The 23,243-nt window shown below is 45.8% G+C and overlaps 1 protein-coding gene across 1 annotated transcript in view; it reads left to right on the top strand.

Moving 5' to 3' along the window:
- Positions 1 to 22,501, top strand: part of CBX8 (chromobox 8) — a 184,996-nt gene extending 162,495 nt beyond the window's left edge. Inside the window, exon 5 of the mRNA XM_078654022.1 lies at positions 20,128 to 22,501. Coding sequence (XP_078510148.1) covers positions 20,128 to 20,997 — 870 coding nt within the window. The 3' untranslated portion in view covers positions 20,998 to 22,501. The remainder of the gene's footprint in view (positions 1 to 20,127) is intronic.
- The last annotated feature ends 742 nt before the right edge of the window (positions 22,502 to 23,243 follow it).

Raw genomic sequence — 23,243 nt, 5'->3', positions numbered from 1 at the left:
TGTTTTCTTGCCCAGACTTGTTTTATTCCTCTGTGCCTGTACTTGCTTTCTTGCCCAGACTTGTTTTTATTCCTCTGTGCCTGTCCTTGCTTTCTTGCCCAGACTTGTTTTTATTCCTCTGTGCCTGTACTTGCTTTCTTGCCTAGACTTGTTTTTATTCCTCTGTGCCTATACTTGATTTCTTGCCCAGACTTGTTTTTATTCCTCTGTGCCTGTACTTGTTTTCTTGCCTAAACTTGTTTTTCCTTCCTGTGCCCAGTTCTCCCGTGGCCCCTGCCCGTTTTCTCATCGCTGCGTCACTGCGGCCCGCCCCCCTGCAATACCATTCGCCGCCCCGCTCCAGCTTCCCAGCTTCTCCTCCCTCCCACATCCCCTCATATGGAGGCCACGCAGCAGACGCGCCGCTGGCGCGCCAAAGCGCCCGGTGCCAGGACCCCACGAACACCACGACGCCGACACCGCTACGATGCCAGAACCGTCCACGCACTCAACACCGGACGATCACACACCTGCTTCCTGGCCGCCCCAAAGCCCACCCACGGAGCTTTCACCTGCCGGAACTGCAGCTTCGCAAGCATCCGCCCCACCATGCTGCCGACCAGGAAAGAACCCAACCACCTCAGATGCATCCTTCTCAACACCCGCTCCGCCCGCAAACATGCCGTTGAACTCTGGGACCTACTCGACTCAACCTCCCCAGACGCCGCCTTCCTGACAGAAACCTGGCTGAACCCCGCCTCGGCACCCAATATAGCCATAGCTGTCCCGGAAGGCTACAAGATCACCCGCAGCTGGAGAAGATCTGGCTCCATGAACGAACACCGGACAGAAACGCAGCCCACAAGAACGCCACCCGCAGACACCATCACCTCATCAGATCAGCCAAAAGGGCCTCCTTCAAAGACCGCCTAGACAACAACGCGCAAAACATCAAGGAGCACTTCAACATTGTGAAGGAACTCTCCAACACCAACGACGTCCCACCCTCGCAAGACCTGTGCGACTCGCTGGCCATGTTCTTCCACCGCAAGATCGCAGACATCCACAACAGCTTCAACACCACGATGGCCCCGACAACCACTGATCCCACCCCCCCCACGACCACCATCCGCACCAACCACCTGCTCTCCTGGACCAACATCAACAACGACGACACCATCAAGATCATGAACACCATCCACTCCGGATCTCCGTCAGACCCTTGCCCACACCACATCTTCAACAAATCCAGCACAGCCATCGCACCCCATCTCCAGAAAGTCATCAACACCTCCTTCGAGACAGCAACCTTCCCGGTGAGCTGAAAGCAGGCTGAGATCAACGCCTTACTCAAGAAACCCAAGGCGGACCCCAAGGACCTCAAGAACTTCCGGCCAATCTCCCTGCTTCCGTTCCCGGTAAAGGTCATCGAGAAGACTGTCAACGAACAACTGAACCGCTACCTGGAGGAGAACAACATCCTGGACCGTTCCCAGTCCGGGTTCCGCAGCAACTACAGCACCGAGACTGCCCTCATTGCCGCCACCGATGACACCAAGTCCCTGCTGGACAACAGAGAAATGGCGGCCCTCGTCCTCCTTGACCTGTCAGCCGCCTTCGACACGGTCTGCCACCACACACTACGAACACGCCTCCACAACATCTACATGGCACCGCTCGCCCACGTCGCCCGTCGGCACGACCTCAACATCATCTCCTACGCGGATGACACCCAGCTGATCCTCTCCTCACCAAGGACCCCCACACCGCCAAAACCAACCTTCACGAAGGAATTAAGGCCGTCGCTGAATGGATGAGAACCAGCCGACTGAAGCTGAACTCGGACAAGACGGAGGTCCTCATCCTCAGATCCACCCCTTCGGCCTGGAACGACTCCTGGTGGCCGACCGCACTGGGTCCGCCCCAACACCCACCGACCGCGCTCACAACCTAGGGGTCATCCTTGACCATGAATAAACAGGTCAACGCCGTCTCCTCCTCCTGCTTCAACACCCTCCGCATGCTCCGCAGGATCTACAAGTGGATCCCCACTGAAACAAGTAGAACGGTCACCCAGGCCCACCCAGGCCCTTGTCAGCAGCAGGTTGGACTACGGAAACGCCCTCTATGCAGGAGCCTCCGCCAAACTCCTGAAACGGCCACAAAGCATCCAGAACGCCTTTGCACACCTGATCCTCGACATACCTCGCCGCAGCCACATCACACTCCACCTGAGAGACCTGCACTGGCTCCCGGTCAACAAGAGGATAACCTTCAAGCTCCTCACCCATGCACACAAGGCACTCCACAACACCGGACCAACGTACCTCAACAGACGACCCAGCTTCTACAACCCCAACTCTGCTCCACTGACCTCACCACAGTCCCCCGCTTCCGAAGAGCGACCTCCGGTGGTAGATCGTTCTCCCACCTCGCCGCCAAGACCTGGAACACCCTCCCCATCCTCCTACGGCAGACCCAAGACCTGCTGACACTCAGAAAACTCCTCAAGACCTGGCTTTTCGAGCAGTAGCAGCATTCCCCACCCGAGCGCCTTGAGACTCTCACAGGTGAGTAGTGCGCTTTACAAATGATATGATTAATTGATTGATTGACCCTGCAAGGGGAGAACTAGTGGATGATGGGATCGAAAGGCCTGAAAGAAAGAGCCTGCAGATGCAAGGTGGGGTGGGACTCACAGGCTGGGGGCTAGGAGGGGAGGGTGAGTTAGGGGAAGAAGGGTTAGACGGATATTGACCCAAAATAACCTGCAGAAGCGGGAGAGGATTGTGGAATCAGTTAGAGGATGGGAGGTGCAGCCCTTGGCCAAGAGGCAGTAGTGGGGTTGTAGGAGACATGTTCTTAGCCCAGTTCTGATAAACAAACACCGGAGGTGTGACCGATTTAGATATAGGGAGAGTCTTGGGTACACTCACAATATCTAAAGTAGTGGGCTTGGGGGTCAAGGGAATATCCGGGGTGATGGTGTGACATATGGAGCTGCGCAAGTCGGAGCTAGCTGTTCTAGAGGAGTGGTGAACATGCATACTAGTATGGTGGATGCACTGGAGGGTCTCAGGACCCCCTGGAATAGAAGGAGAGTTGCTATTATGTGTGGTGGTCACTAAGTGGGAGCTACAAGGGGTCAAGGTAGGGTCAAAAGAGGAGTCAAGTATGAGAGATGATACACTTTGAGGAGTCTGCTGGACCTCTGAGCTACTTCCGGCTGATAGGGAGGGGGAGGATTTAATGCTAGCTACAGTGTTCTTAATGATGGGGAATATATTGTCAAACATAGCTAGGTTGCGGTCTGAGGCTTGGATTAGGATAGTTCCATTTTTGTAAAGGGAGATGGTAGCTTCTACTCTATATACCGGAGAGGGAGCAACTGTCACTAAGACCATGTGGAGTCTTCATGGAAGTGGAGATCTGGAGCAGTGAGTAGAGGCACGTCCTCCATTGAACATATCGTTTTGTATAAAAGATGAGTTCACTTATATTAGCGCCTTTTTTAATGGAGATGTAGGAATCTGAGGTAAGGGTTTCAGGGTGGGATTTAAGTAGTCTATTTGAAAGCTTTTTGCTGCATTTTTTGATAGGTTAGGGGGATACTTGATTATGGAAGTGTTCTGGCCGAACGGCTCCAGATTAGGAAAGATGGAACTTTAGGGCTTTGGATCCATGTCAAAGCTTAACCCAGCTAGTGGCGTAGGAAGAGTAAACAACTAGGGTTAAGGATCCTGATAGTAATAGGAGAGGTGTCATATATTCAATGTACCAGCCAGAGGAGCGCCTCTGAAGGGTGTGGCCATGGTGGCAAGCATGGGTTCGAGGAGCAGGCTACAATCTGGTCGGGCCAACCTCAACCGGGTTCAAGGAGCAGGGAAGTTGTTAGGGCATCCCACAAGGCTGTATAGTAGAGTTAGAGATTGGTGAGTAGAAGAAATATTAACGGACCATGTATCTTAGAGGCCACATAGTGACCAATAAAGCCAGACTGGCAATTGGATCCGAGTGGTCTGTGTGGGGGCGACTCAGGACATAGTAGAGGGGTAGGCGAGGCGAATGATCAATCGGTCCCTATTGTCCACCTCAGAGGGTCCATATTCAATTTTGCTGACTAACCCAATGTGAAACTATTTATCTTGGGCTATTATGATAGGAGGATAAGACGCATCAGCAGACTTTAAGCGTTTCCAATAGGTAATTTTATTCTATTTTGCTATTGGCATTGCACGCAAGTCATTAAAGGTAAACCTCAGTAGTCAAGTATGTATGATTAAAATGAACTGACAAACCCAAAATGGCCGCCATACGTGGAGGATAGAGCCTTCCTCTTTCTATTTTCATGGCCAATAGTGTAAAGATCAGGGGAAGAGAGCACACCTCTTCTAATTCTGTTAGCTGCATTAGGAGCACAAAATGGGTGCCAGATGCTGCGAGACTTAAAATGGGTGCCTCTCACAAATGGAGATCATGCAGATGAAATCAAAACATTTAAAGTCCTGAATGCTCTTCAGTCTACTCCCTTTTTCATCAGACTCTGCTCTTCCATCAGCCCTTTTGAAAATTCAAGCATAGAACTTGGCACTGATGAACAATGCCCAGAGATTGTAATTTTCCTTGTATGTATGTATATTTTATTTCCATCACGTGAACCTGGCCTTAAGATCATAAGACAAGTGTAAGGTTGTGGAAATGCACCTTTTTTAGGGGTACACTGGTGCAGGGTCACCCTTTTGTCCACGGGCTCAAAGACCAACAAAATAGAGATCAGCACTAGTGTTGGAAATACATAATAAGTTTATTAATCACTCATGAGTGGGACTATGTCCACACAACACTCTCTCAAGTGCTGCAAGGAGAACACAGGTCTTTTATACAGGTTTTCTGCAGTGTAAGCATGTGAACAGAAATAGTTTTAGAAATAGCTTTCAGCAAGCAAGGGCAGATGAATAACTACATGGCCAGCAGAGTGGGAGTGGGAGCAGGAGTGCTTATGGCAGCAGGAAATGGTTGCCAGTTAACATCTGAGACCAGGTGCTCTGGCAACTACACACCCTCAGCACATACATTGCTTTTAGCTGAGTCAGGAAGTCAAGAAAAATAGAAAACACAAGCAGAGTGAAAAGATGAACAGCAGAAGACGGGAGAATTATTAAGGAAACTAAATAGACACACAGCCAAAATGGCTGTCACTTGTACCAAGTAAAATATTACACGTTTTCCACAGACGGCCCTTTTGGCATAAGCTAAGACATTTTCTTATGCTTTAAAAGGGGTACGATAAATGTGATGTATATCAATTAGCATCATGTTGCTGACTTCTTGATCTATTGCTAAACGGGCATTTACATTTTGGACATTCGTTTTAGTTGGTAGACTGGTAGCACAAGTGGAAATACAGAGGGAACAAAGAATCGGCCCGCATTGGATACATAAACAACTAGAGAAGAGAATTGCAATAATTATGAACAAGGCCGATAATATTTTTAAGCCCCATACAGAAAATATGTTCTAGAACCATCCAGCCCAAGTCCATGTTCCTGAGTCTTGATGTATATTAGTAGCTATTTTGTGTAGTGTAGAGATGACCGCAAATACAGAAGGTGAATTGTCCAGTGTGAAGACACAACAGCTGGATCCAATGATACAGCATGCTCCAGTCTATATTGTTCCCATGTGGTCTCTGTCTGGTCGACTACAGAGACATCGATTGCACGTTTCCCCCCTACTACCAGCATAGTGATTGAACAATTTTAAATCTTGATGGTAGGTTGGGGGAGCTAAAAACACTGGTGGAAGAAGGAAGGCTATGTAAAAGGTATCAGACCAGCCTGGAGGTAGGAAGTAATATGCCTTAGTTCCACAAACACAATAAGTGTGATGTGATGCAAGGAAGCTGCTTCAGCCTCTCGTAGACATTTGCAACACTGCAGTACAGTTATTGTGGCCCACTAGCACATCGCCTGTACTTTGTACACAAAGGGGGCCTGTGGTCATGGCAACAGAGATAACAAGGGTTCCATTTCCTTTAGTCGACCTAGATTTTGGGTACACATAGTTTGTTGCTGCACTTCCTTTACTATATTCTTCCATTTCTAAAGCAGTCCCTTTTGCTTATGGGTCCCCCTCTTGTTGGGGTAACAGACTTTGCTCATTAAAGGCATATAAAAGTTAGAGAATGGCAGCGGTGACAACGGAATTCCTTTTATGTTCTGATGAGGAATCTTGCCACAAACCCAACAATTAGTAGCATTGCTTAGCTAGTGTGTCTGATGCAACATTTGAAGAAATGAATTGATTCTCAGATTTTGCCGGTATCCCTGTTCATGTTGCGGTAAATCAAAATGATGGTGCGCTTTTGCAGCAAGTGATGTAACAGTAATGTTAGGTAAGGAGGCTCCAGGCATTACTTCATCCACTACCCACATTACAGTAGCGATATTGGCAACAGTCAAAGTCAGACAAAGGATGCAGATTGTACAGCCGTTGCACATTGTTGCAGCGATCTCCTTCTTCTTAGGCAAGCTCATTTCCATCGGCAAACAACAAAATAGATGATGCCCTAAGGTCCTGGGCAGGTGTTGGTTCCTTCACTAAAGTTGAGACGAGTAGTCACTAATAGGCTACCCCCCTTTGTAGTCAGTCTTTAACCACCCAGGACAGTGGCCCAAACAGTCTCTTTCTGCGATGAAATGTCTTTCTTCCTGGATCAAAGCAGATATCTAGATGTACCAGGGATCGTGTGGTCCGAGAAGACTTCCTCAGGTCCTTCAGGTGACGCCGCTCGTCCTCTCTCGGTGACCAAAATGTTGCGATGATTTGTCAGCACACCAGGGATCACGAAGGAAGAGCTTCCCATACCTGCTGATAAATAGAAGCCACGCTGTCAGTTAACTGGGACAAATAGTCACTCCTCAATATGTCAGGGGTACCTAATACTGGTGCAGAACAAAGGGCTTGGCGTAACTGTTGGAAGGTGCTCTGGCACTCCGTAGGCCAACAAAGTTTTACTAATGTGTGAAAAACAGCCTCCAAAAAGAAGTGAGGCCAATCAGTGCACGAACATCCTTCTGAGTGCGGGGTGCAGGAGTTTTTAGAATGGTCTGAATGTGGTTTGGTGTGAGTGCACATCCCCCCTTAGACAGGAGGTGACCTAAATAGGTAACCTGCTGTCTACGATATTGCAATTTCTTTCACAAGACTTTGTGAAGATGGAAGGCAAGAAATAATAACAGTGTTCCTTCTTCACATTAGCTAAAGGACGCCAAAGCGGCATCCTCATTGACAAGACAAGATCTCTCAACCATTATATAATTGTTTTTAAAATAACACGCACACCTTCCGCAGAACAAAGTATTGTGGCATGAAAATATTTAAGCATATCGATACCCACAATGTTGTCCGGCGTGTTAGGGGAAAAAAAATGGACATGCTGCAGTGAATTTGTCAAGTCCGAATTCAAGTGACTGTGAAAGTGGGCTAAGTGTAGGTGTCCCATTGAATCCTATCAATGTTATCATTGTGCCGGACAGGAGAGCCCTAGGAACCAATTTTTTAGATAGAGCACTACGGGAAGCCCCTGTATCAACCAGAACCCGATCAGTAGATCCTAAGACATTTGCATCAACACAAGGACCCATTTGATCTACTGGCACCTCAACCGGTTCCTTACCCCATCCTAGGCATCCCTATACATAATCGGAATCTGCAAGGGCAACAGCAGAATAATCAGACATTTGATATTGATTTTGTTTATCATTAGTATTAGAGTAATTTGGTCCTTGTTCAACCGCTTCAAATCTGGGGCGAGCTCCTGCACCTCCCCAGTTTCCTAAATTCCCTGTGCGTTTTCTCATACTACCCCTTCCCCCTTGGTACTGCTTACTTTGCACAAGAGGGCACTCAGAACACCAATGCCCAGTCTCTTACAATAAGCACACTTATCAGGGGACAAATTTGCTCAAGGGAGAGGGGGCACCCCAGGTTTATACATTGCAAGTCCACCTCTTTCAACTCCCTTAAATGGTGGACCATATACTTGAGCCAACATAATTTTTGTTTTTAATTCTTTAACCTTATTATCCTCCCTTCCTTTCGCTTCCTGTTCCTGTTGCTCATAATATTGGGCCATAGTCAAAAGGGAAACTCTCGCTGGCCTTTAAGCGACTAGCCAATGACTGACCACTAAAATCATGGAATGTTTCCTCAAACCTTGAAAAGAAGTCAGAAACTAATTCATCCTTTTTCTGTTTACAGGAGGCTAACGTAGTCCAATCTATTTTCTAAGGGGGTATAAGAATCTTTAACTTAGTCACAATAGCTTTAGAAAGATCTAATATCTCCATCTGAGGTTTCTGCGCAGGCTCCCTTTCCGCATGTGTTTGTTCTAAATGTTCCCAAGTATCACCATATGCTACATTGTCATCTATTTTACGTACTGTTCCCCACATATCAGGAGGCAAAATAAGCCCAAATAACATATCGATATCTGGCAAGGTCATAGTGCAGGATCTAATGACTCCTCCCACCTCCTCATAGAAGGCGGCAGGTTTTTCCCGGGGGTCAGGCAAAGCAGCTTTAAGAGCCATTACATCAGCTCTACTCCAAGGAGTGTAAACCCAATTATATATAAAATATCCCTTTGCATTGTTCGAAGTTTTATCATCTTTGTTCCCGCTGCCTTATGAGGAACATAAAGGGGTGCAGCTTCACGCATAGGTTTTATAGCAACTGTACTACTAACAGGTGCAACCTCATCCACCGGAGCATCTACTTTCTGTGCTGGGGATTGAACTGTTTCTACACCTTTCTGTTTTCTAGCTAATACTTGCTCCTTTCGTAAACGTAATGTTGCGTCTCATATTTTAACCATTCGTCTAATCATATCAGATAAGGCCGAAAATCTAATGCTAATCGTTTATAATCCGTATTTATATCCTTTGGCTCTAATTATTGAGAACTTTTTCTATCACCAAATTTTACCTCCCAAACAAATTTTTCTACAAAACAAAATTGCTTTGTATTTTTTCCACTGTTGAATCATTGTTACGATGAGCGATGCAGCGTGAGGCCGGCGAGCCTCCTCCCTAGCAGCAGTTTTTAATTGATCTTTTTCTGCTCTAGTCAAAGTAGAGTGAGTCTGTCACCCATCTTGCTTATCTTGTTATTTGTCGTCTGAAGACAAATACTCGTCGTCAGAAACCTCATCATGGGCACTTGGAGTGGGAAATTTATACAGGGGTGGGGGGCGTTCTAATAGGATGGAGTCATCCTGACGTTTATTAAGTATGGGATAAATAGGGCGCCTAATAGGGTACTGGCCATTGACCTCTAATCAACGTTCCCTATCATTTTATTTTTTCTATTTTTACCTTCTTTTCTTTATTTTTTAATTCTAGCGCTTTTTTTATATATATCGTTTTACGTTGTACTTTTTCTGCTATAGCTTCTGCTCTCTTCATTCTCTTACTTCTTTCTCCCACATATGCACACAATAAAACTTATCCTGTCTACTTTTTCTTTTAAATAAACACTGCTCTACATATTGAACCTCTTTTTTTTTTTTTTTTTTTTAAATCAAGTGACCCATTTACTGGCTATTACAGATCAGAATCTTTTTGTTTGTGTATTTGTTCCACAGTGGACCGTACATTATAGAAGAAGAACAATAGTTACTTACCTGTAAACAGGTGGTTCTCCAGTATTGGTGTCTTTCATAGATTCACATGCCTGAATCATTCCCCGTCGTCGGAGTAGGAGTCCCACGGTATATAAAAAAGCAATAAAATGCCATAAAATATATAGCAAATATCAGAAATACCAAACCAGGAAGTAAGTAGCCCCAGTTACAGCAGAAAAAACTTCCATACTCGTGACTATCCAAGTCATTATGTGTTAGTCCAAACTGCAGCCAATCAGGCGACAGCACCCACCAGAATGTTCTCCCCAGAGGCTCAGGCTCTCAGATTTTCTCGCACAGGAGTGAAGTCCCATGCTATCCGAGAGAGTCTCTGGGGGAAGGCGGGCGGGTTGCATGTGAATCTATGAAAGACACCAATACTGGAGAACCACCTGTTTACAGGTAAGTAACTATTGTTCTTCTCCAGTATTAGGGGTGTCTTTCATAGATTCACATGCCTGAATCAGAATAGTAAGCAGTACTCACATCATAACGCTCGTAGACGTCAGAATATCAGGTATGTATAGAAATATATACAGTAGACATGCATAACAGTAATCATCATTTTCTGAACAAACGTCTAAAGAGCATAAATGAGGAGGTGGAACAGAGGCTCACCTTATTTGAAAAGATTGCGAAGCACTGCTCTTCCAACCGAAGCATCTGCATCGTCTGCTGAATCTAGACAGTAGTGTCTAGTAAAGGTGTGCCTGCTAGACCACGTGGCAGCTCTGCAGATCTGTCGAAGTGGCACACCAGCAAAAAGGGCAGTGGAAGAGCTAACTGCCCTAGTTGAATGTGCTCTTGGCAATGCTTGTAAGGGTCTACCAGCCTGTTGATGACAAAGTCCAATCGTAGAGGAGACCCATCTAGCAATGGTCTGTTTTGAAACTGCACAACCCCGGCGTTGCCGCCCATAAGCCACGGACAGTTGGTCTGTCTTGCGGATGGCAGAAGTTCTGGAGAGATAGAATTTAAGACATCTTCTAATGTCTAAAGAATGTAGCGCCTTCTCAGCCGCAGACTGTGGGTCTGGAAAGAATGTTTTTAGGACAACCGGTTCATTCAAATGAAAGTCCAGAGGCACTTTAGGCATGTACGTAGGATTAGTTCTCAATACCACTGAGTCCGTGGTGAACTGAATGAAAGGTGCTTTAGATGTAAAAGCCTGAATATCGCTGACTCTCCTAGCCGATGTTAAGGCTAGTAATAACGATACTTTCCATGTCAGAAATTTTAGGTCCACCTTATGGATTGGTTCAAAAGGGTGACGCATGAGCTGAGATAGTACGATATTCAGATGCCATGCCGGAGGAGGTTTCCAGACCGGCGGAAACATGCGAAATAACCCCTTGAAAAATTGTTGTATGATTCTTACAGAGAATAAAGAGTTTGATCCATCTTGGCGAAACCTAGAGATGGCTGCTAAGAAGACTTTCAGCGTAGAATGTGCCAAACCTAATCTGGCCAGATGTAGAAAGAAAGGAACGATCTGCTCTGGCGTTGCATGAATGGGATGCAGATCATTAGATTGGCACCATGTACAGAAACGTTTCCATTTAAGTTGGTAAGTTTTGATTGTGGATGGAGCCCTGGCTTTCGCTAGCACCTCCTGGCAATCTTGTGGAATATTTAGGTGTGCAAACTCCATGTGCTGAGGAGCCAAGCTGACAATTTGAGCGAGTTCGGGTCCGGATGGTAAACCTTGCCCTGCTGGGTGGATAGAAGATTCGGGATGCGTGGAAGTTGGATTGGGTTGCATTCCGAGAGCAGGAGTAGTTCGGTGAACCAGTATTGTCTGGGCCATCGAGGAGCGATCAGGATCAACCGGCATGGCTGCTTCTTCATCTTCCTGATTACTTTCGGGATCAGAGGTATCGGTGGAAAGGCGTACGCGAATATTTGATTCCAATTCAGCGAAAGGGCATCCCCACACGAGTCCTTGTGGGGAACCCAACTTGCAAAGTATGGGCATTTCCGGTTCTGGTAGGTCGCAAACAAATCCAAGTCCGGATGCCCCCACTTCTGAAAGATGCGACGTAGAGATGGTAGATGTAGTTCCCACTCGTGAGTGCAGCCCCCGGATCTGCTGAGAGAGTCCGCCAACACATTGGAGATTCCCGTAACATGGACCGCAGACAGATGGATATTGTGAGTCAGGGCCCAACTCCATATCTCTTGTGCTTGTTGCGACAACCGAGCTGATTTTGTGCCGCCCTGCTTGTTCAGATAATGCATGCAGGTGGTGTTGTCTGTCCGTATTAAGACTGAGGCCCCTTGTAGAGTTGCTCGAAAGGACTTCAGGGCTAGAAATATGGCCTGTAACTCTAGCCTGTTTATGTGCCATCTCATTTGGAGCTGGTTCCATTTCCCGCTGACCGTCATTCCTTGGAGGTGTGCACCCCAGCCTGTCATTGATGCATCGGTCGTTACTATGAACCTGGGCACTTCCGCGAGGAAGGAGCATCCTATTTGTAAGTTGGATCGGTGGGTCCACCATTGTATCGCTCGTCGCATTCGTGGAGTAATCAGAATGATATCCTCGAAGGATCCTGATATTTGGAGCCACTGGCGACTGAGCTCTTCTTGTAAGGGCCTCATCCGAAGACGACAGTTGGGGGTGAGAAGAATGCAGGAAGAAAGCATCCCGAGGAAGGACTTGAACATGCGTACTGAAACGCACTTTTTTAGTAACAGTGCCGCAGCGAGTCGGTGGATCTTGTCCTGTCTGTCCTCTGAAATGAATACTTGGGCGAGGTTGGTGTCTAGTGTCGCTCCCAAGAAATTCTTTCTTGCTGCTGGCGTGAGGTGAGATTTTTCGAAGTTTATTGAGAAACCTAGGTTCTGCATCAGCGACAGAGTTCTTTGAATGTGATCTTGTGCCGTGTCGAAAGAACTGGCCTTGATAAGGCAATCGTCCAGGTATGGATATATTTGAATCGATTGCAACCGAAGATGGGCCGCTACTGGAGCCAACATCTTCGTAAACACTCTGGGAGCTGACCGCAGTCCGAATGGAAGGACTTTGAACTGGAAGTCCCTGCCAGCCACTCTGAACCTCAGAAACTTCCGATGTCGTGGAAAAATCGGTATGTGGAAGTATGCATCCTGGAGGTCGAGTGTTGCCATAAACTCTCCCGCCGAAAGAAATTGGAGGATTTCCTGAAGTGTGAGCATCCTGAATGTAAGTTTCTTTAGGTATTTGTTTAAAGCTCGCAGGTCGAGGATGGGGCGCCATTCTCCCGACTTCTTGCGAATAAGGAAAAACCTCGAGTAGAAGCCTTTTCCTTTCTGATGAGGAGGTACTCTTTCGATTGCTCCTTTCCTGATCATTGTATTGATCTGGGTGAATAGCTCCTTGAGGTGGGCTGGTGGGGGTCCTTTTGGGGGGCAATTTGGGGGAGGTTTCACAAATTCCAAAATGTGACCTCTGGCTACTACATCCAGGACCCATTTGTCTGTAGTAATTTTGGACCAATTTAAATAATTTTGGGATATTCGTCCTCCAATTTTGTTCGGGTTGGCAAAAAGTGGTGGCAGGAAGCGTACCTCATTTCTTATTGTCTCTCCCTCGATAGTTAGATTTTCCTCGAGGTTGAGAGAAGTTGCCTCTTCTCTGCCCATAAGTTTGCTGCCGATATGGCTGGAATCGTTGGTTTCCCTGGGCGGAAGAGTAGGAGCGCTGTTGATTGTACCCTCCTCTATTGGAGAAATTCCCCCTTCCTTTTGCTCCACGAAAGGAAGACTTCCGGTATTGTAGAGTACCCAGCGAACGTGCCGTTTCGGTATCTTTTTTTATAGCCTCCAGCGACTCATCAACATGTTTTCCAAATAAGAATTCCCCATCAAATGGCATGTCCATAATTCTTGATTGGACCTCCTGCCGGAAGGATGTTGCCTTTAGCCATCCTTGCCTCCTGAGAACAGCTGCACCCGCTAGCTGTCGGAATCCAGTGGCAGCAACGTCCACTGCAGCGTCAATCATTTCCGAGGAGACACACTCTCCTTCTTGAAGGATTTTCTTTGCTTCCGTTCGATCAGGCTCAGGCAGCTTGTCCATGTACGGCGAGATGTCCGACCACATCTGCCTATCGTATCGCCCTAGAATGGCTAGGGAGTTTGCGGCTCTGATGGTTGTCGCTGCAATAGTAGAAACCTTCTTCCCGATAGAATCAAGGCGTCTCCCATCCTTGTCTGGAGGAACAGAAACTTGTGACGTAGGATTAGAGGATCTCTTCTGCGCTGCCTGTGCTACCACAGAGTCCGCCTTAGCCTGTCCGATGAGGCATGCTGGAGAAGTATTTGGCGCCCTATATTTCTTATCTACTCTTGGGAGGACTGCTGGTAAAGAATTTGGCTTGGACATGATCTTTAGTCCTTCCTTCCAGATAAATTCTATAATTGGAATGGTCCAACTTTGTTTCTGTGGTGTAGTCTTGAAATCGTACAAGAAGCAATCTTCTTGCTTGGACTCCATGGTAATCATGAACCTTCTCGTTGCTCTATCCATGATTTTATGGAATGAGGCAATGTCCACAGGTGGCGACTCAGATGTAGTAGGTTCTGCCGGAGAGGGCGTGTTCGCATTATAATCCTCATACTCCGACGATTCTGACTCATTATCCAGCTCTCCTTCCTCTTGTTCTTCATGTTCGGAGGACTCTTCCTCCCGTGGCTGAGGAGCTGAACCTTCCGACGCAGGGAACGCTGGACGTTCCTCCACCAACGGCACAGCAGTCAATGGTTGTGTCCGCTTAGAAAGCGGAGGCACTGTCTGAGGTCTTGGTGTAGATACTGCAGATTCACCAGACTCTGAAGGTGGGAAACGTCTGTAGTAGTCACTGAGCATGTACTGCAGATTGCGAAACAATTCATCAGGCAACTGCCTATCCGGAGCCGGCCTGTCAGCATGTGAAGTGGGCTCAGTGTCCTCCATCTCCTCCTCTACATCCTCCTGTACCTTAATCCGGAGGTCAGATGAACTTCTAGCTGCCCCGAAATTCTCATCCTCATAGGACCCTTCCTCATCGGAATCCAAGAGTTTGTCTGGGACCACAAGCGTTGAAGCAATAGTTTCCGTAGTAGCTCTCTTCTGTAAGAGTGTAGCTGTAGTTGCAGGTGATGGTAATGTAATCCCTGCTGTATGCGCTGACCAAACTTGTAAAGTGGTGCAGCTTGATAGAGGCGGCGTCGACGGGACATCTGTATGCAGTTGAATCTGTTTTCTCGTTGACGGTATCGTCGTCGACGGGGTCGTCGACGGGGTCGACGACGGTAGCTTCGTCGACGGTGTCTTCGTCGTCGACGAGGATCTCTTCGTCGACGAGGTCGTCGACGGTAGCATCGTCGACGGGGTCGTCGTCGAGGTCGTCGACGATGGCTTCGTCGACGTGGACTTCGCCGTCGACGGAGATTTGATCGTCGACGGTAGGGCCGTCGACGCCGAGGGCTTCGTCGACGGTACCATTTTCATCGTCGACGGGGATCCAACCGTCAACATCATAGACGTCGACGAGAAACTCGTCGACGGTATCTTGGCCGTCGTCGACGGGACAATAGTCGACGACGAGATAGGCCTGATCTGGACATGAACCAGTGTAGGCGATGAAGCTGAAGACATGACAAGAGTAGGCTTTGGCGAAGAGAAAGTCATGGTGCAGGTAGTCGAAATGGCCACCTGAGAGGAAACACAGTCCTTTTTTGACGTTGAAATAGTCAATGGTGGCATTTGAGGAGGCGTTATTTTTGAAGATTTCTTGGGAACAGATTTTGTCCCAGACTTCTTAGAGGGCGTTGAATCCCCTTTAGTAGGTGGTAGAGTTTTACTCGAAGTACTAGGCCCAGGAGCATCCTGAGAGGATTTAGACTTCTTAGCCACCTTAGCCCTTAGAGACGAAACTTCAGTTTCAGCCTTCCTCTTAGTAGAAAGATATGAAGAGCCAGAGGCACAGCTTCCTACCTCAGACACGGGGTCGTCCTTATCCTTGAGTCTGTTGAGCCACAATAACAGTCGTCCTTCTCTATCCTTGATGGTTTTAGGAGGGAAGGTCCGGCAGATCTTGCACTCCTTGACCTTATGGTCAGGATAAAGGCAATAAAGACATTTCTTGTGGGGATCTTCCTTGAAAAGTCTTGGCTTCCCACAAGAATCACAGGCCCTGAACAGGGATTTAGAAGTAGACATCTGAAAAACTTGAAGAAACAATGATGTTGAAGAAAAAACTGAGCAGAGCTCAGGGAGACTCCCTTCACACGACGTGCGGTAGAAAATCTGAGAGCCTGAGCCTCTGGGGAGAACATTCTGGTGGGTGCTGTCGCCTGATTGGCTGCAGTTTGGACTAACACATAATGACTTGGATAGTCACGAGTATGGACGTTTTTTCTGCTGTAACTGGGGCTACTTACTTCCTGGTTTGGTATTTCTGATATTTGCTATATATTTTATGGCATTTTATTGCTTTTTTATATACCGTGGGACTCCTACTCCGACGACGGGGAATGATTCAGGCATGTGAATCTATGAAAGACACCCCTAATACTGGAGAAATACCATATTTGACATACATATCTCTATTAGGTGTCCTCTCTGTGGGAGCCTTCTGACTTTTTTTAAGTTGACTTTGGTACCAACAGAGCAGCAACACCACCTACGGAGTGTGCTGAAAACAGGCATGCTTTATCAATATGTGTAAAATATTACTACTCCAAAATATTTCAAAAGGAGAAAAATCTGCACATTACCTGCCTTCAAACTTTGCAAAGATTGAATAAGAAATCCAAACAAAAAGCCCAGGCTTAAGAAATCAAGAGTGACACTTTAGCGACCTTACCAAACAGAAGACTCCAACTCCCACCTGCTGATCTCTGGTCGACCTAATGGTCAATTCAAAATTGTGCCAAAGAAAAACCCAGTTGAGCCCAGCTACCACCTGGGGGGGAAATCGGGAAAACCGGAAAATTCACGTCAGCCTGCAAAGGCAAAGGTGTTCTCGTGCAGTGCTCTTCCTCAGCAAAATTCCAATCCGTCAGGACCACTCCTTTGGACGGCCGCGTCTCCAGTGGGCCCCCACAAGTCGGGCACCAACTGTGGAAATGTACCTTTTTTAGGGGTACACTGGTGTGCAGGGTCACCCTTTTGTCCATGGGTTCAAAGACCAACAAAATAGAGATCAGCACTAGAGTTGGAAATAAATAACAAGTTTATTAATCACTCATGAGTAGGACTACGTCCACACAACACTCTCTCAAGTGCTGCAAGGAGGCAGTACACTTAAGTCACAGTGCACAGGTCTTTTATACAGGTTTTCTGCAGTGTAAGCATGTGAAGAGAAATAGGGAGAACACGTTTTAGAAATAGTTTTCAGCAAGCAAGGGCAGATGAATAACTACGTGGCCAGCAAAGTGGGAGGGGGAGCAGGAGTGCGTACGGCAGCAGGAAATGGATGACAGTTAACATCTGAGACCAGGTGCTCTAGCAGCTACACACCCTCAGCACGTACATTGCTTTTAGCTGAGTCAGAAAGTCAAGAAAAATAGATAACACAAGCAGAGTGAAAAGACGAACAGCATAGGACAGGAGGATTATGAAGGAAACTAAATGGACACCACAGCCAAAATGGCTGTCGCTTATGCCAAGTAAAATATTACACGTTTTCCACAGGGTCAACAAGTGTTAGGAGATGTAGCTAAGTACTGGACGGTTAATGTGTTGTGAGATAGTGTTCTTTAGAGTGAGTTTCAACTCTCTCCTTAATTGAAGTAGCGTTGAGATAGTCCTGATGGATACGGGGATGTTCATCTAGATTATGGGAGCATAGATGGAAAGGACCTGCTGCCTTGGTTTTTTTCCCCCTCTTCTTAGTCTGCAGTGTGATGGTGCCCTGGCTGTGAATGTGCTGAGAACTACCAGAGATGATGAGCTTGTCTGCAAGATAAATGGAACTGTTAGTTGCGATAAACAGCATTTTAAATGATGAGGCTAATTTTGAAGATGGTGCGAGTTGACAACAAATGGAGTTTTGTTAGCATAGGGTGATGTAATCCTATTTCTTTACATCCTAAATGAGACTTGCTGCATCATGCAGGATGCCCTTCAGGGGTATCAGTGTGGAGTCTGAAAGGCCATTACCACTATTCAAATGCTAGATTATGAGGTCTTGAACAGCAGTTCTGAAGTCACTTTCTTAATGAAACTGTTTCACTTTCTTTAGATTACAGAGCTGGTACCAGGCTGTCTTTGTGTTTTTTGGCAATGTGCATTTTCAGTGTGAGGTTGATGTCCAAGGTGAATCCAGGAGACTTGGTATTCAGTGACAGCTGAGGTTTGAAACTTTTAGTTTGTCATTGAGCCAGGATTATACTGTTTATTTTTTGTTCTTGGCTAATAGTTGGAATTCTGTCTTGGTTGTGCTGAGAGTCAGGCGCAGAACATCCAGATCTGGATGATGTAGATCCAGTGTTTTAGGCACTGGATGTCTGAAGCAGAAGTGACTTTTAAGTAGAGGTGTGTATCATCCGCATATTGGTGAACCTGGATCTTCCGCAAATCCTGGCAGGAATACTCAGAACGGCAGAGCACCTCATCAGAGCTAGAGAAAACACAAGAACTAGCGACCAGTACACAGTAGGGAAGTAGTTGGGGTGAACATGGAGATTGGGGGGACGGTGGGGGTGTGACCGGACCCAGATACTGTGTACCCCTCACATATATCCAAGCTGGAACCGAATTATTCAAGAGATAAAGAAGGCGTCATACGTATAATGATTAATAAGGATGAGGCGGGGAAGGCGAAATGGAGTAGTGATATATAAAGGTTGGCAAGAGTTGTCTCACTTAGTGGAAACAATGTGATTATATATACCTATGTTATGTTGCATAATGTTACAGTTCTGTTTATCTAGGCATTTCAAATATCCTAAGCACACAAACTATCAGTCTGCAAAGTTTAGCAGATGTATGGAAGGTGAACCTGGATACTGTTATCTGTGGGTAGCGCACCAAGCAGGCTGAGGGGGAAGATGAATGGATACCCTATGGAACCCTGGGAGACACCACAGGTAACAAGATCTTTTGGGAGCTGGAGGCGCCCATATAAAGAAACCGATGTCCATTGTAAAGGTAGGAGGCGAACCCATGAAGGACACGGTCACTGAATCCTTTTTGTAACCCCATGGGGTACATGAGTGTGATAGTGAACTGTGTCACAGGAACGGTCCAACCATTATCAGGAGGCAGAGGTCATCTTTATCTCTGGTCAAGAGGGCATGGTCTATGATGTGTAATGTAGCAGTCTGTATTGTGCAGCGTGATCTAAAGGCAGACTGGTAGTCATGCAGAAGATAGTTAGCATTGATGTAATCTTGGCTTGAACATAGACTGCGTTTTCTTGCTTTATTTTGCTTATGAGTGGTAAGTGAATGATGGGCTGGTAGTTGGCATGGTCATCAGGGTCTAGTGAAGGTAGGGGCATATGGCCTATGTTCACAGTTTCTGGAAAAATCCTTTCAGTGAGAGAGGCATGGATGAGTAGGAGTGAGAGAGCCCCCAAGAGAGAGCTTTGATGAAGGACAAGGGTAGGCCATCATGTTCATAAAAAGTGAGGGGAGTTGAGTATGTTTTTGCGATCTAAAGAGTTAGGGATATGAAGGATTACTGTTGCAGGATTCTATGGCAGGCGGTGGTTGTAGGAGGTTAAGTCAGCTTGGTGATGTCAAAGAGTTTTTGAATCATCTGTATTTTTTCACTGAAGAAGAGGTTGATTACATTGCACTTTTCTGTGGAGTGAGGAATATATGGAGCTGGCTGAGGGTTGATGCAGTTCTTCATTGTCTTGTAAAGCATTCTGCTTTTGTTGGTGGTTCCATTGATTGTGTTGGTATAGTACTTTTACTTGGTTGATATGATGAGTTGTCTGCCTGGGGCTGAAGGAGATCAGTATCATGAGGAAAACAAGAGCTCTGTTTTTCTTCTATTTTCTTTTCTGCCTGCAGGTGGATCGTATATGTTTTTTTTAGTAAAGTCTTTTTAGTACAAGGGTCCTGAAAGCTTTGACTTGCACATTTAACTCTATGTAAGCGTTTACTTAATAGCTCACAGTATTCTGGATTGGCAGAGGGGAGTTAGTACATAGTTTTTGCAAAGGGTTAGAGAGACCCAGCTGGTTCTAGTACAATAGTATATCAATGGTTCCTGCACTATAGTTAAGCACAGTATTTAGTGGCATCCTTGTACTTTACTTCATCATTGGGTGCACATGCTGCGCTATATGGATTGGCCTTATTTAAAAGGGCCCTGTTAGATTAGTAGAGTAACTATTTCTGCATTGTATAATGCATTGGACTTGGTTTATGAGACATTTTTACTTCTTCATGATTCTGTAGTGTTCTGTTTCAGGAAGAGAGTTTTATTCATAAGATGCTACTTTGTTTTGCTTTACTAATACACAGATGTTTCTTTCTTGCAGGCACAAGCGAAAGCTAAAGCTAAAATCTATGAATTCCGAAGTGATGCCGCAAGAGGTGTCCGGGTGCCTTTCCCTGGCAGATCCTCCCAGGAGATAGGTTCCACCTCCAGATCCCGGGAAGGTTTGAGAACAATAGTCATGACACCACAGGGGCCAACCAGCTCAACCCGAGCAGAAAGTGTCAGGGAGAGGGTGACACAGCCTGAGGACAACCCTGATTCATACCAGCAGAAACCATCGAAAAAGAAAAGGGGCCCCAAACCTGGACGAGCACTGTACAAGAGCAGCCCTGAAGTCATGGAGCCCACTGCTAGGAAACCGGGAGAGCAGGGTGGAAAAGTTCTAGACTACCTTAAGTCTCGGAGGATGGAGGAATTAGCAACAGGAGCAGGCACATTTCGATCGGGTCACAGTGTCATCCAGCTAGCGAGGAGGCAAGAGACTAACTTCACTGGTCCTAAACCTATTCCTGCAGGGCTTGGGTACCAACAACGAGATTTTGAGGTGTCAAAATCGCCATTCGATACTCGTGGAAAGTATGGCATGGACCCGTACCCTCCCAGGACTAAACATAAGGTGGGGGACCAAACCCACCTAGATCTTGGTGACCGTAAGGCCAGGCTTAATTCGGAAAGTGATGCAGCTGTGAACAATTTGTACAGGGACAACACGGGGGCTCATAGCATCAAACCTTCTCTGATTGCCAGGATACCAGTCTCTCGGATCCTTGGGGACCCAGAGGAAGAGACTTGGACCCCCCCTTTGAGTAACTTGGAGAAGGTGGTTGTGACCGACGTGACTTCAAACTTCCTGACAGTAACCATTAAAGAAAGCAGCACGGACCAAGGCTTTTTTAAAGAAAAAAGATGAGCTGTGACCTCTTTCAGTTCTCTGATAACCGCCTCTCTTATTCGGACAGGATCAAGCCACTGTCACATCACTAAGCCTTTCCCCTATTCGCTTGTATCTCTTTCAGTTGAAACGGTTTTCAAAAAATATATTTTCAGATGTGTATATATGTTATTTAAGAAAGCAAATATTCATATATATATATATATAGTATATATATTTCAAGTCTAACTTGCTTTATTTAAATATAAGACCTTGAACAATTGATTAATTTGCCTCCAGTGCAGTTCAGGTTGAAACTTTTTTTCTCACATTTCAGCACTTGCATCAAATGACTGCTTTGGAGGTTTGGGGTTATTCATTATTAAATGTTATTGTTGCTAGCTACGCAGGCGTAATGTCTAAGGAGTCGCCTAACCCATTGATCTATCTATCAACATGAATGCTGATCTAAAATTTTCGCTTATTTAAGTCGGAAATCCTTGGCCTTCTTTATTGTATTCATAACCCACAACTAAGCAGCAGAGCAGTGTGTGTATTTTAAAGTCACAGCATCCTGTGCAATTTCATGTTGATATGTTTACTCGGATGTGACTACGCCAGTACACCGAAAGGTACGCTGTGAAATACAAATGCGCAACTTTTCTTCTGAAAACTCAGCTTTGATAGTTCAGGATTCGATACTTTTTAGACAGTTGTAATACAGCATTAGAGTGACCTCACAGCAAGTGACCACTACCCATGTGCTCAACCGTAATCTGTGATCAGGGAGAATAGAAATGTTAATGTGTGAACATAAACACTTACCATAAACAGAATTGTCTTTTGAAGCTTGCATAATTGATGGTGTTCTTACCCACCTCAATAATATTAAAATTGAGACCTCAAGGTTCTGTCATGACCCGCAAGTTACACATACACAAAAAATATATTATGGCAATCTTTTATCGGCTTTGCAAGTCTAGCAAGCAAGTTGCATGTGAATGTTGTGGTCCTTAAGGGTAGAATTTCAGAAGTTCTAAAATACTCTAAACCAGTTACATTTCTGGTTACACATTTCTAATCTAAGAAGATGTAGTTGGTTCTAGGAGAAAACTGCAGGCCAGGTGACCCTATGAGCTCATTTTTTAAAAATGTTACTGCTATTACGTTAAGAGCGGGCAAGCCATCACATTTGTAAGGTAAACGGAGCCAGGGGTTAAGCTTTGCTCTAAGAGCCAAAGCACGAGCCATAAAAATATTTGACATGTAAATAACATAGCAAACATCATGTAAAAAAGACTTGTCCAAGTTAGAAATATATTTTTCTTTAATGCTTGTATTTCACTTTTGTACATTCGATTATATGACTGCATTGACATCTATTAAAATTAATAGTTTTAAACCATACACGTCCTCTTTGCCCTGACATCACTGCCATGAGGGAAACGAGAGCTGCCACTTTTGTCATGTGCCCTGTATATCGCCAATATTGTTAGATGGGGAACAACATTCTTGTCTAGTAAATAAACCATACTAATATATAGTGCGTACTCTGAAGTGAATTCCTTCAAAGTGCTTTCTCATTTGACAGTCAAAATGAGAGGTGGAATTTAAGTGATTTGTATAGGATAATACAGTGAGTTCTAGTGGGGTAGCTGGGATTTGAACCCATGATTTCTGCAGTTCAGCAATTTAATTAATCTCATGCCCTCTCCAACAAAAGGCAGTGCTTTTAGTTCAGTCGTTCTATCACCTAATTTAGTACACTTCGTTTAACAAATGCAAGCATTACCTGTTAATTCATATGATACATGTCGTAACTGTGTAACCTGGTCCAATATTACCATCAAGAAGAGGTCCTTGTTGACAGAATCAACTACGAGGCCGAATGCATTCTTTTGTATTTGCCACCATAACCTCAAGATGGCAATATAGTACCATATTATACATGTTACCCATTATGCATTTTTAGGTCTCGCCATTATGCATTTTTAGGTCTCTGCATGTGCTGCTCTAGGAGACGGCCTCTTGGAATCACTCCTGATTACCAAGAGACTTCCCCGTGTGGATCAGCCCCCTCCCACACATTCCATTGGCCTTTCCGTGTGGCTTTCAATAATGACAGCACGCAAATGGTCAAAAGCAGGTTCATGTCCTGCCTTCTTAGTAAAGGTTCCCTCCCATGGCGTTTGAGTCTAGGGAGCGAGCAGAGGCGAGCATTGTGCCAGCTGCATTCCTCCCTTATAGTGGCTTATATTACTAAATAAACACAGCGTGGTCACTTT

Source organism: Lissotriton helveticus, chromosome 7 (genome assembly GCF_964261635.1).
Source record: "Lissotriton helveticus chromosome 7, aLisHel1.1, whole genome shotgun sequence".
Lineage (NCBI taxonomy): Eukaryota > Metazoa > Chordata > Amphibia > Caudata > Salamandridae > Lissotriton > Lissotriton helveticus.
The sequence above is the reverse complement of the archived record's forward strand: the minus strand, read 5'-3'. Positions and strand labels throughout refer to the sequence as shown.